Source organism: Mauremys mutica, chromosome 19 (assembly GCF_020497125.1).
Source record: "Mauremys mutica isolate MM-2020 ecotype Southern chromosome 19, ASM2049712v1, whole genome shotgun sequence".
In the NCBI taxonomy this organism is placed as follows: domain Eukaryota; kingdom Metazoa; phylum Chordata; order Testudines; family Geoemydidae; genus Mauremys; species Mauremys mutica.
In genome coordinates this window covers 24,027,889-24,042,045 of record NC_059090.1, presented here as the reverse complement: position 1 = coordinate 24,042,045, position 14,157 = coordinate 24,027,889, and the positions used below count along the sequence as shown (strand labels likewise).

General features: G+C 60.3%; 1 protein-coding gene across 1 annotated transcript; it reads right to left on the bottom strand.

The window, feature by feature from the left end:
- Positions 1-6,269: 6,269 nt before the first annotated feature.
- Positions 6,270-7,058, bottom strand: BHLHA9 (basic helix-loop-helix family member a9). The gene has a single exon (XM_044994225.1). The coding sequence runs from the start codon at positions 7,056-7,058 to the stop codon at positions 6,270-6,272; it is 789 nt and encodes a 262-aa protein (XP_044850160.1).
- Between the last annotated feature and the right edge of the window lie 7,099 nt (positions 7,059-14,157).

The window sequence follows — 14,157 nt, the reverse complement described above, 5'->3', positions numbered from 1 at the left end:
GGCTCGCGGCTCGCTCCGCGCCAGGCTAGGGCGCCATGCCCGGCGGGCGGGCGGGGAGGCAGCGGGCAGCTCCCCGCGGGGCGCTCCAGGGCCGGCCGGGCTGCGGAGCGAACAGCCGGGGCCGGGCGCGAGAGTCCTCGGCCGAGGTGGGAGCCCGGGATCCCCCGCTCCGCCCCGCCCCGCCCCGGGCAGCGCTGCCCCGCCCCGCCCCGCTCCGCTCCGCTCCGCTCGCGGTCCCGCTGGAGCGCTCGGGTGCCAGGTCCCCGCCTGGCAGTGCCCTGGCTCCCGCCGCAGCTCGGCACCTTTCTGCGAGGGCGGCTCCCGCGGGGGAGGGGCCAGCGCTGCCCCTGCCCACCTCTCCGGCGAGGGCTGCGCTGGGAATCGGCCCGATGGCACCCGCCGCCCGCAGGGCGCCTTCAGCGAGCGACCCACCAGGGCAGGCAGCCGAGGTTTGCCAGCCTCTGCGGCCGGGGGTCACCGGCTCCTGGTTTGCAGGGTTGTAGCTGCGCTGGGCAGCGGGACAAGGCGGGCAGGTAACCCCCTTTCCTGGCCCAGCTTCTGCTGCTAGGAGAGGAGCTTTCCAGCGGCACCCAGGGCTGCAGGAGAGCTCCGGCTTGCTCCGGAGCTGGTCCCTCGCCAGCCGAAGCTGCGCCAAGGAAAGCTGATAGTTAGGCCAGGCCAGGCACCGGGGCGGCCGCCATGTTTGTCTAGGGTGTGAAGGAGCAGGGTGGGTGTTTGGCAGGCAGGCACATGGACCTTACCTGCCCGTGATGCCCATGGGAGCACCCAGGAGCCTGGTGGAGGGGGTGTCTGCTAAAGGAGGGGAAGGCTGCACCAGCTGACGGGTTGCACCCACTCACATTTGCAGAGCCGGTGGAAGGGACTCGAACTCGCCGTTGGAGTTGGGCCCAGGACACCTCCTTAGCCCTCCCCTTGGCCAGGAGCTCTGCTTCCGTAGGGATCGCTGGTGTCCAGCCAGCTCCCTCTCTGTCGGTGGACACAGCAAACTGTCGCTGTGCCAAGCGAGCCCGTCTGTTCGTCTGCTGCTGTTGGTTTATGGCGAGATCGCCCTTTAGCTTTGCTGAGTTCGGAGGGCTATTGAGCCACCTGTGTTGTGAGTCACATCATGGGTGGGTTTCCTGTTAGCTGAGCAGCCTTGAACACGAACTACAGGCTGCTAGAGCCAGCCGATCGTCCAGTGCAGGTGGTGCTTTCTGAAACCCTCCTCCAGCAGAAGCATTGGGGCAGATGTGTGGGGTGCTGGGGCGCGGGCTCAAAACCCTTCCGGCTTTAAAAGCTTCAGATGGTGGCCAGGCAGCTTCACTCTGCAGGGCGGGCAGCTGGCATGTGGTGGGGCACCAGGAAGCACCAGGCCTCTTTGGCGTGTGCTAGTGCTTCCTTGGAAAATGGCTCAAGGATGCTGGACAAAATGGTAGGAATTTTGACTAACAACTGGTGAATGTTAAGGCTAGAAGGGACCCTATGATCACCTAGTCTGGACACACGTACACACATCCAGCCATTTCTGCAGCAAGCTCAGTAACTTGTGTTTGTACCATAACATCTCGTTCAGAAAGACCTTTGCTTCTGATCTACAGATTTCAGACCATGGCGAATCCCCCCCATGGCTCGGTGAGTTGTTTGAGTTGTTCGGGGTTAATTACCCTCACTGTGAAAAATGTGCCCTTCCTTTCCAGCTGGAATGTGACAAGCCCTTGCCTGCTAGCCCCAGCTATCCTCTTCCCACCTCCCTACTCACAGCCTGTGAGCAAGTCACCTCTAAACCTTCTCGGTGAGAAGCTAAATCAATTGAGCCTCCGTGTAACATCCATGCCTAAAACACAGGCACCCTTTCCCTACACTCTTCCAGGGATTAGGGAGCCTGGTTCTGCTCTTCCACCAGTTTTAGTCCATTCTCGGCTGACGCCGATGGCTACTGATCTACACCAGCATAAGAGAGGAGAGCCAGGCTGACACAGCGTTCCCAGGAGCTGTTTGGGAAATCCCAGTAATCCCCCACTTGCAGTTGCAGCACTTGGTATTGCCCAATCAGGTCAAGCTGACACTTTATAATTCCGTCGGAGACAAGCTTGGGAACCCTTATAAATATATTATCAAGCACTAACTGCATCGAGGCAAAAGTACATTTGTTTTCTCGCATGTGTGGGTGGCTTTTCCCTGAACTCCTCTTGCAGGGCTGGTTAGTGCTTGGGGACGGTGTGCCAGCCGTGGATAGAGCTGGAGGGAGATGGGTTACTGGGACCCTGGCTGACGGTTTGTGGGAAGCAGCCCCAATCTTCCTATGTGCACAGGGTAACGAGGTACTTTGGACATTGGTCCCTCCTCTGCTGGGTCTGGGGGGAGAGGTGGAGGGATTTTCTATTCTGGGCCGCAGAGGTTCTTATCCTGCCCTCATCACTGCTGTATCTGAGCACCGTCCAGTCGTGCATGAAGCGATGTGACTAACGTCTCGCAATTGTGGCCCTGTGCCGGACACATGGGAATGGAGGCACAGGGAGGCTAAGTGATGTACCACTGTCACACAGGAAGTCTGTGGCGGAGCAGGGACGTGAGCCCAGCTCTTGCAGGCCGCGGGCTAGTACCCTGACCACTGATCTTCCTTCTTTGTCTGGGTCTGACTCAATCGTCAGAGGAGGTCCAGAGGGCTGGACAAAGGAAGAGGCCCCATACTCAAAACTGCACAAAGACAAGGCCTCACTCTGCCCTGTTAGGGAGGCCAGGACATGGGGGGCTGAACTCCGAGACAAAGAAAGAGAAGCCCAGGGCAGCGTCCGCGGGCTCAGATGTCTGGGCCATTACGCAGGCACGGCCCAGAGCTCTTCCGGAAACCAGGCCCAGGGCGTACGGCGCGAACCCTGCCTTCCCCTGAGTGAGGGGAGACATGGGGAGGCCCTGTGGAACTCTGCTCCTTTCCACGCGGCAGGGTGGAGTAACTCACCGATTTCACTGGCCTGACTCCCATCTACACCGGTGTAAACGAAAGCAGAATTTGGCCCAATGCCTGGCAGCCTGCCAGGCCAGCGGAGGTGGGGGTGGGTTACATCCTGTTAATATATTAATTAGGCATAAATAACTCAGCCCTGCTGCGACAGGGGTAAAGCTGGGAGGCAAAGCAGGGGGAGGGGTCATTTCCAGCAGGGCTGCCCAGAACGGGGGGGGGGAAGTGGGGCAATTTGCCCCAGGCCCCGGGTCCTGCGGGGCCCCCACGAGAATACAGTATTCTATAGTATTGCGACGTTCGTCTTATGGAAGGGGCCCCTGAATCCTCTGGGCGGCCTTGATTTCCAGCAGCGTCCCGTCTTTACAATGCAGGGATTTAAAACACTTCTGTGGTGCCACTGCAACCCCGGCTCTTTGCAGCATGAATCTTACAGAGGAGCCGAGTGCCACCTAGTGGCGCAGGTAAAGTCATGTCTGCATCAGCCACAAAATAATTTGGATGGCACCAAACTGTCCGCTCTGCATCCTGGCTAATCTGGGAGCCCCCCACACCCACCTGGTCTGTCCTGGCCGCACTTTCTGCATTCAGCTCTCCGGCTTCTTCCAGAGCCTTCAGTTTTACCCCTCTGCGTCTCCTCTCCCCCCACCTGCAGGGCCCCACTGGGTTAGGTGCGCACAGCGGGAGAGACCGTCTCTGCCACACGGGGCTCCATAGATAAGACAAAGGGTGTATTATTGCCTCCATTTTGCAGATGGGAAACTGAGGCACAGAGCCACAAGGTGCCTTGCCCATAGTCACACAGGGGTCTGTAGCAGAGCTGGAAATGGGACCCAGGTCTCCTGAATCCCAGCCCAGCCTTCCTCTCTGGACACAGGTCTCCAGCTGGCTCTGCCTGACTGCCCATTATTGGAGCACGGGAGGCTGTCCTACGAGTTACCTTTCCCAAGGACTCAGCAAAGCAACCAGCCCCCTTTGCAATCTGGAGCTCCCCTGGACTCAGCGCGCTGGGTGTGGGAAATGAGCCCCGCGAGGCACCGGATTGGAGGGGGGGCGCTCTCCGGAGAGGACCCTGACGTGTGTCTGGTTTTGGCTGAGCGCTCTTATAATCCTACAATTCCTGGGCTCAGGCCTCCGGAGCCACTGCTGGGGGGGGTGTCTCTCCCTCGGGGGAGTGTCTGAGCAGGTACCCGGACTGAATGAAACGTGTCAGCGTCACACTGACAGCAGAAATGGATGCGGAAAGGCTGCTGCTTGCGGTTAACCAGGGTTTCCCAAGCAGTAACCACCACAGGCCCTTTCCTGGCACCGGCGTCCCACCTAGAGGGGAACAGTTGCCTGACCTAACACCTAGCCAGCCCTCCTTAGCCACAGAACTGGCTCCCGCAGCCTTACCTGCCACCCCCACCACGAGTGAAAGGCCTAATCCTCACCCCAGCGGCTGGCTGCTCCGAAGAGCTCCTGATCTAAGGGTGTTTGCAGCTATCTCCTCGGGGAGCTGGCAGACAGAGCTCCCGTCTGAATCCGACTGCTTAGCAGGTGGCTGGTGAATACCCACGGGTCACTGCAGAAACCCTGCTGCTGGGCAGACAAAACAAATCCTGCCCTGTCTTCTGGAACCCAACTCCAGATCCAGCACCGGCCAGTCGAGGTCAGTCTCTGCCCTGGCTTAGCCAGGCTCTGAGTTTTGTCAGGTGTCTTGTCCTCTGCCCCCACCCCCAAGACAAATCGCCCAGTGCTTGGCAGTCCCCTGGCAGTGCCTCTTGTTCCCACCTTTCAGTAACATTTCTCCTGTAAAGCCACTGACTGGTGGTGGTTCTCCCTCTGCCGAGCGCTCCAAGGGCCAGGCTGGGTTCCCCTTGGCCGGGCGGGAAGCGCAGCATGGAAAGGGTCCCCAGTGCAAAGTGAAGGAGGGGATGGCACTGGGGGCAGATCTGGGCCTGCCTCAGGGCCCACCCTGGGGCAGTGCTGGGTGCTCACAACGCAGGAAAACGTCCCTGCAAGAGGCGAGCTGAGATAGTGAAGCTACGAGGGGAGAAGGGGACCCGGGGGTGTGAGGGAATGTAACAGAGATGGACCCGTCAGAACCGAGGGCCCCCTGCTGCTCCCCCCCAGCCAGCACAGGGGAGACTCATGCCTTGCCTGCTGCATGAGCTGCTCTCAGAAGAGTGCAGTGCTCGCTTTGCTGCTTGTGAGCAAGGCAGCTACCCAAAGTCAGACCGCTGACCCCTGACCCCTGTCCAGCCTCTCTGTGCACCCCCAGCTGTAGCCTACCCCCGCCCCCCCAGGCGCTGCCCAGCTGAGGGGAAGGGCCATCCCTTCCCAGCACATTTGCATGGCCCTTTAGATCTGATTCCAAACTTTCTCTTCTGCCCTCCTGCCTACCCCCGAGGCCCCAGAGACTGATTTCCCCTGTGCAAACCAGCAGGGGCCAGCCCAGATTCACCAGCACTCCCCCATTTCCCACCACAGCAAGAGCACACTGAGCATGGACACTGTCTGGCCAGGGGCTTGCGAATGGACAAGCCCGTTGGTGGCTGTTTCAATCCCAGGCTCCAAACCCGTCCTTCTCCCCTGCACCCTCTTCTCTCCCTGCCTTTCCTGAGACCCTCTGAGCTTTCACCCTCTCTGGGATCGTCTGGAGTGTGCTGCACCCAGCTTCTCGCTTTCCTCCCGCCCCACGTGGATTGGCCAGGAATTCATCATTCTGCTGGCCAAAACCATCCTTCCAATCCTCGGCAGCCGGCAAAACCCGAGTCCTGATCCCCTCTCGCCTTCCCCAGCACTGCCCTGGGCAGCTGGGCACCTGCGGGTTTATCGTTCAAAAACACAAGTTACAATTAACCTTCCCAGCTTCTGCTTCCAGTACTCTCCTCACACAGTCACAGCTACCGTACGATGAAAGAGTTTTAATATGCTCGGGGGGAAGGGGGGGCATTTTGCCAAGCCTGAATAAATGCCCTGGTTTTTTAAACTCACATTTCCTCAGACAGAGAGAGAGAGAGAGAGAGAGAGAGAGAGAAAATAAATAAGGGTTGACCCAGGACGAACGGCAGAAGGGAAACCTTAGATTTACAGCAGAGGTAAATAGTCTGAACTCCTGCTAGAGCAAATACAAAGCATCCACTTCCGGCGGCTCCCAGGTTCCCCGCGTTCCTTTGATTGCAGAGGGCATGTGTGCCGCGCCGCGCCGGGAACGCTCCTTGGCTCACCTCCTGGCACCGCAGCGCTTTGTGTCCCTGTCCGGCTGGGAGAGGTGTTCCCTTTCTGGCAGCGGGAGTCAGCAGCTCCCCTTGCTCCGGAATCCCGTTCAGTGCCTGGGGAGAGACTGCTGGTACCCGGAGCCTGGGCTATACCCCGGCTGCCAGGGGCCTGGCCCTGGGAGAGAATCTCGGAAGTTGTCCATGTGTGTTTGTTGGCAGATGGCTCTGACCCCGAGGTAGTAGTTCCCACTGGAGTAATAGGCAGGGCTGGCTATAAAAGGATCCTTCTTCGGGCTTCCATAGTGGGACTGGAGCGGAGGCTCAGGGGAATACCTGGGATACAGAGGGGAGGGAGGGCAGTGTTGGAAGCTGGGAGCATCTGGGTAGCTGGGCTCCGGGGGCAGGTGGGTGAGCTGGGGCTGGCTGCCCTTACCGCTCCCCTCCTGGCGGGGCCCGTCGTACCAGGGGCGGCATTCTGCGTGGGCACAGGGCCACCTCCGCACCGGGCTGGCGTGCAGGGACATGGACAAGGAGCCAATCCTGTCGATGGCTCTTCGCAGGGTTGCGATTTTGGAGAGTCTCTTCCCATTGAGGTCGTGTTTCAGGGCCAGCCGCAGGGCGTTGAAGGCTTGGTTATAGTCCAGGATCCTCTTCCGCTCTCTGACATTGGCAGCAATCCTCCTCGCCTTGGAGCGCACTGGCCTACTCCTCTTCCTCAGCTTCGCCGCCGCCGGGTCGCTCGGGCAGGTGGTGGCCTCGCCACCCTGGGGTGCCCACAGCTCCTGCCCGGCTGCCAGGAGGTGAGCCCCTGAGACAGCAACCCCTTCCAGCTCTTCTCCCACGCCGGCGGGCTCCTGCAGTCGCGCTGTGCCTTTCCCCTGGGCTGGCCTGGGCATGGCCCCTCCGTGCCTGGGAAGCAAAGCGTGGCTCTCCTGCGCTGGACTCCTGCCGGGCTTGCCAGACTCCTGCTAAAAACTCTCCAAGGCAGAGCTGCATTGCCCCACGTGGTCCCTTTCCTGGGCCTTTTATGACCTGCCTCCAGCTATGCTGGGTTAGGTCAGGGCTGACAGGAAGCAGGGAAACACCTGTACAGCGCAGAGCGAGCTGAGCCTGTCCTTAGCTGCACTGCGAGGAAGATCACACACATTCCCCCTCCTTCCTTGCCCTCCGCAACAAATCGCCCCCTCTGTGTTTCTCTCCTGACCAGCTCCTGGCTGCACCGGGCCAGAAGATGGGTGCCGAGCTCTGGCAGCAGTGGGGCTCTGTGGTGTGCAGGGCACAGGCTGTAAATCACTCAGAGCTGTGTCGTGCTGTTGTTTTCCGGCTCGCAGATAACCCTAGGCCCAACCCTCGCCGCGAAGGGGCCCTCCGTTCGTAGGGTTCGGCACTGCCTCGGTTTGCTGCAGGATTTGCCTGAGTCATTCTGCCCAGAGACTCTCACCCAGGCTGGGCAGACTCACAGGGATCTAGAACGTCCTGGGCCCGTCACTGCTTTGCTTTCAGCGGCCAGGGGCGCTGTCCTGTGCAGAGGCTGCGGATAGACAACGCTTGCGGTGTTCCTGGAGCCGGGTCTGGCCCAGGATATGAGAGACAAGGCGGGGGAGGTCACATTATGGGCCCAGCTTCTGCAGGTGAGAGCTGGGCAGAGCTGTCCCTCGGGCCTGGTGCCGTGTAGCTGGGAAGCTTGTCTCTCTCCCAACAGAAGCCAGACCAGTAAAAGAGGTTCCCTCACCCCCTGGTCTCTGATAGACAAGCTCCAATGAGCACACAGCACTGGCCATATTCCTTAGGTGGCCATTTCGAGTACCCTTTGCATCTCAGGACCTCACTGAGTGGCAGGGCAGCGTTTGGCTGGGTTATTCTGCTGCACCCATCACTGTAGCGCTGCATTATTGTCCCTCGTTTACTGAGAAGGAAACCAAGGGATGTGGGGTGGGGGCAGTGGCTTCCTCTAGAGTGTGTCCATGATAGAGATCTGCGAGTAGAACCCAGGAGTCCTGACACCCAGGCCCTCATCATCTCGAAATCGCCCGCCTGTTTCTCTGTCTCAGGCCTATGGTCTGACAGTTTGGAAGGCAGCGCGGGCTCCTTCCTCACCCTAGCCTGCTGGGGCTGCCTGGAGCTGCTGTCCAGATGCCGGTGTCCTGCCCCATCTGGTTAATTGCAGGGGCTGTGACACCAGGGGAGCTGCTAGTCATGTCTGGTCCCAGGTATTGCAGTCAATGGCATGCAACTCCCACAATGCATCTGGAGGTGCAATGATTCAAGCATGTTCCTCCCTGTCCCACTGCTCTCGGGTTCCTAACAGCATGGCTAGGAACTGGCTCCGTGCTTTTCACCAGCAGCATCCTCTCCCCAGTGCGGGCTCCCCTCGGCCTGCATCCGAGCATTTCCCCATCCCTTGGATCCAGGGCGGGAGGTTAGTGGGCCGAGCAGCGCAGCCCTGTGCGGATGCTGGGTGCCCGGTGTGACCCCGGAGCACGTCTCGACGGGGCTTTGACTGGGGCTGCGGGCAGGCGCTGAGTGGGCAGCGCTCTGAGAGCTGGGGCTGGGTGCCCTGGGGGACTGCCAATCCGAGAGGGGCTCTTTCACCTCGGCTCAGCACCTGTGCAGTGCCCTGTGGGTAACTGATGGGCAGGTGGAGGAGCCCAGCTCCTAGCAAACAGGGGTCTTCCCCACGGACTAGCACTGCTGGCCCCGTTCTCAGCACGGGGCCAAACGGCTGGCATGGGCCGGGAGACCCATGGGCCCTCGAGGGTGCCCCACAGGCTGTCTGGAAACACGCTGGCACAAGGGAGCAGTGTCTAGGGGAAGCAGCCCTGCTGCTGCTGCTGCTCTGGGGCTGGCCAGACCCACCCCGTCTTCCGGGCTGCCAGCCCAGCACCCCTCAGCACTCAGTGCATTTAGGGACAGCAAGCAAGAGCCTGGCCCTGACTCCCCTTGCAGCCCAAGCCAACGCTCAACATGAGAGGGAGGCATGAACCACACTGGGCACGAGGGGCCTGCTCTTTTTGGGGAGGGAGCAGTGGTGTAGGCAACAGTCCCCCCTCTGCAAGGGGGCCGACCACTCAGCCAGCCCCTGCACACGGCTGGGGCAGAGGAATTTGCCTGGGGGCCTCGTCACGCCCTCTGCCTGGTGGAGCAGGAAGCGAAGCTGATAAAAGAGCTAAAGAGCTACCCACCTCCTCGGAGCAGCAGCGAGCCAGGCCCGGGGCAGAGCTGTCTGCAGGATTTGTTCTGGGAAGACAGGGCTCCTGAGGGAGGGCCCAAGCACCCCGTGGTTTCTCCGGCATGGAGAGCCGCCCGCTGAGCCGCCAGCCAGGCATGGGGAAATCATGCCTCTAACTCAGTGGGGGGCTAGTCACGGCCCCGGGCTCCTCGGCCCTATGGCAAGTGCAAGCAGTGATGGGCAGGATTTCCAAAGAGGGGCCCAGAGTTCTGTTCCTAACCCAGGGCTGCTATGCAATGGCTGAGCCCAGCAGCAGCCAGTGACTGAAAGCGGGAGCTCAGCCCACATCACTTTGCCAGGAACAGAGGCGAGCTCGCCTGACTCCCTTCCTGGGCTTTGACCACTCAGCTGCCCTCCTTCTTGTGCCACCTTTGCACCACCTGGGTCCCTGGCTGCCCCCCTCCCACCTCCTGCAGCATGAACCCCTCATGTTTTGACTGTGGTGGGTCTGTCGGGCACCCCCAATAATCCGTGCTAACGACGACCCTGGGAGAGCACTGCTGAGAGCTGCCTGCTCACTCCAGCGGAGCAGTCACTCACAAAGGGGCACCGCTCCCGTTCTCCTGGGGCACTTGCTGCTGGTCACGCCTTGGTGGAGGAATCCCCCCTGGACTCCTTTGGGACACGCTTTGGAAACAAAAATCCCTCGACTGATGGGAACGTTTCATCCCCTCCTTGCAGGGGCGGCTCTAGCCATTTTGCCGCCCCAAGCACGGCGGCACACCATGGGGGGTGCTCTGCTGGTCGCCGGTCCCGCGGCTCCGGTGGACCTCCCGCAGGCAGGACCAGCGGACCCTCCGCAGGCAAGCCGCCGAAGGCACCCTGCCTCCGCCCTCCCGGCGACCAGCAGAGTGCCCCCCGCGGCTTGCCGCCCCAAGCACGCGCTTGGCGTGCTGGGGCCTGGCGCCGCCCCTGCGTCCTTGCCAGCGTGCTGTCCAGGCAGGTTCGCTGCCGCCTCCCCATGCAGACGCAGCATCTTTGAGAAACCACCACACGGCCGCCTTCCACTGAAGCAATTAATTCCACTGCCCTCTGCCGATAATTGAATTAGCGCTCGGCTATTAACGACTTGCATGAGCCCACGGTAAAGCTTTGAAAAATGGTGCAGGAGCCAGCCTGACAAATTGCTGGGGTTCCTGGCGATCATGGCCCCCTTTTATCCATCCATCCTTATCTGATCCTCTCAAGCGGCGTTTGATCAATAGCTCCAATTAGCGGGCAGCTATTTGTCTATTGCCCTTCTCTGCTCTCAGCTCTTTGAAGCTGCAGCTAATTTCGGTGCCTGTGTTAGCGGAGGTCAATAAATCAGAAGCTGGGGCCTCAGGGAAGAGGCGGGGCAGCAGAACTTCAAAGTGAGGCAAAGTTCTACAAATATTTCAGAGCCCTCACCTGTGCTCACTCGCCACAGCGCACCTGTTCCCACCTCAATGGCTTTCTCTGTCTGGCTGGAATCTTACTCTGCCCAGGAGCAGGAGCTTTGCTGGCCCAAAGGACTCGCCTGCCAAGGTCAGCTGGGAGGAAGGTTCTGTCTGGGGGCAGGATTTAGCAGCCAGGGGTTCCTGCGGGAGCCACCGAGGTACCTATCCCAGGCCCGTCCCATTGCAGAAATGCAGGCCAGAGCCTGTGTGCAGGGCCGATGGATTCCTGCAGGGAGCGTTGGCACTGGTGGGGGAACGTCCCACGGCGCAGCAGAGTAGGGGCACTTTATTATTTCATCTTCCACTGGGGCTCTCTCCACCAGCAGCGAGTGCCAGTGCGAGGGGGAAATGGAGGGGAGCCCATGTGGGATACAGACAGGGCACGGCCTAGTGGTTAGAGATCTGGGGCAAAGGGCAGCCCCGGGCTGCCTCCACTGGCGATTTCAGGGAACTCTTACACAGTTGCTGGGGTGACCCATTGGGCAGTGTGTGTCCTAGGGCCTTGCCCCAGGTGCTCCTGCAAACCCTGGGGGGCAGTCAAGACCCCTCCGGCTTAGCAGCACGAATCCCCCAGGCATTGTCCTCTGACATACAAACCAGTAGCTCAGATGACATGGCTAGGGCCATTGGGCCTTTCCTGGTGGCTCCTTTCCCTCCCTGGGGGAAGCGGGGCACCGGCTGCAAGCAGAACTCCACCTCAGAGGGGCCGCCCTCCGCCCTCCGGCTATGGCACGTCCGGCGGTGGAGCAGCCCCGAGAGGCCGCCCTCGCCCAGCGGGGGTTGGGAGGATGCAGACTGGGCAGCCCACCTGTGACCTGTGCCTTGGTGTCAGCGTGGCATTGCAGAAGGGGCAGAGGACGCGCATCATGGGAAGCGGGGGTGATGGGACTGAGAGCCAGGACTCCTGGGTTCTATTTCAACCTGCCACTGTCGCGCTGTGGAACACTGGCAAGTTACGTCTCTCTCTGGGCCTGAGCCTCCTCCGCTGGAAAGTGGGGACACTTAAGCAGTGTTGCCAACTCTCATGGTTTTGTCATGAGTCTCGTGGTATTTATAGTTTTCCTTAAAGCCCCAGCTCCTGGAGTCAAGTGGATCTGTGATGATTTCAGCCTTCATTCTTAGAGAAAAAATACATTTCTAGCCCTCAAAGCTTCAAATTGTGACCCCAGTGCACCCTACAGGCTCGAAAAGCAGAAGAACCCACATTGATTATTTGTACAGAATCTCGTGATTTTTGCTGAGCCTGACTCTGGATTTTTGACCATTTGGGGTTGGCAGTACTGGGACAATGACACTGCCCTGCTCCCAGGAGGACTGTGCGGCGGATTCCCCTCACTGCCCCATTCCTCTCTTCTCCGGGGCTCTGCTCTGGCAGGGCCCCACTCCACAGGATTCCACCCCGAGCACTCGGAAGAGGGGAAGGCCAGACAATAAATCACAGGCTCCAGGATGCCATTCACTGCCTGTAATTAGCGCGCCGCTCTGAGACCATCTCCACCTCGTCCTGGATGCTTCCTATCTACGTGCCCATTACGGGGGTGGGCAGGCCGATGGGGACCTCCTACTCCAGGGCCGAGTGCTCAGCTGGCCTGCTGATTTATCACGCCTTGCTGGAGAGATTTACGAGCTGAAACAGGGAGTCAGAAATGTGTTGTGAGGCTCGGCCAGGCCCGTCTCCCTGACAGCTGATGAAAGAGCCGTAATTATCCGTTGCCACACATCAGTCAGGCTGCTTGCTGCACACCGCTCCTGCTCCGACATCCTGCCGAGAGGGGTCCCGACCCTCAGGAGTGCTCGCTGTTCCTTGGCCTGTGCCAAGGCAGCTGACGAAATCCATATCTCCTTCCTAGGACATCTGGCATCGTCACCGACCCCTCACTGTTCTCGGACCATGCGGGCTGGGTGCCAGGCATCCTGGTCTTTCACCTGTCTTCCTGCCTGTTCTGAGAAGACCAAGGAGTCGGGCAGATGTTTTACTGGCATGGCGAAGAGGCGAGAGGGCAGCTGAGCTCTGGAGGGATCCCGTCTGGCCCGAAGCACAGTCCAGCCCTAGTTGTGGCCTGCTCCCTGCAGTGCTGCCCGGTCTATTACTAAGTGACGTTCATAGGTCGCTCTGGCCCTGCTTCCGCTCTGACCTCCAGTGTCCTTCCCAAGTGACCTCCCCCATTATCCCAGAGAACTACAGGAGTCCCAGCTGACAGCTCGCTGGTGTCGTGGGTGGACTCATGGGTGGCTGGGCTCACTGACTGAGGCCCTGGAGTGGTGGAGTACGAATTCCCCTCCGGAGAATAGCCTCCCAGGCGCGTTGGTGGGTCTGCCTGCACCGTCGCTGCTCCTGCTGCCCCCTGGGGACTCTAGCTATTGAGAGGAGTCCATGCCACACCCCCCTGGGCACACACCAGCACCACAAGCACCATGTCCTTAGCCAGGGCCTCTCCGGCTACTTTTGTCTCGGGGAAGAGACGGGCACATGTGGGAGTGCCCAGGAACATTGCACTGGCCACAGAGCCGCGCTGGGCGTTTAACGAGGAGCTGACAAGGTGTGACGCTCACACGGATAGGGGTCAGCACAAGCTGGAGTGAAGCATCTGCAGAGGAAGGCAGCTCCCCTGGCCCTGCTCTGGAGAGATTGTGTTACCTATGGTCTCGTGCAGTCCCCACCCGCCCACCTCCAGCTCGGGCCTGGAGCAGCGTCGTCTGGCCGGCCCCTGCTGGTGGAGTGGGCAGACACCCCAGGAGCGTGGCTCTGCTGTCCAGCGCCAGGGACTTTGTGTGGCTTAGCACAGATACGGGGCATTCCACAGGAAGTTCCCAAAGTGCTTTACCAAGGTGGGGAGCCATTATAGCACCCCACTTACCTGCCCCGAGCTCACAGCGCGTGGGGGCAGAGCTAGCTAGAAAAGGCCCCTGGTCTAGCCACTAGGCAACACTCCTGACGGTTGAGATTTGCACACTTAACCCTTTCCTGACTGCACTGGTCTCCAGGTGTGAGCTGCAGCAGCGGGGGGAGTGGGTGCTGCTCATTCTCTCTCCCTTCCTGCTCCACTCTGCTGAGACTGCCCCGGGGGGGCCAAGCAGCACCCGCTGCCTCAGTGGATTTGGGAAGTGGACGCCAGAGGGCAGCAGCGCTCCTTGCAGCCTGATGAGCTGGGTGCGAAAGGAGCTGTCCAGGCCCCGACTGTGGAGAGAATTTGGCAAAATAGGCCGGGGATGTTCACCCCGCAGTAAAAGGACAAATTGGTTAGGAAAGAAATTCCCGCTCAGTGGCTGAAGGCTGAAAAACTGGGAGCTCGCCCCAGGGGCACCCATCAGACCCACCCGTCCCGGCAGCACTCCAGGGGCTCCCCC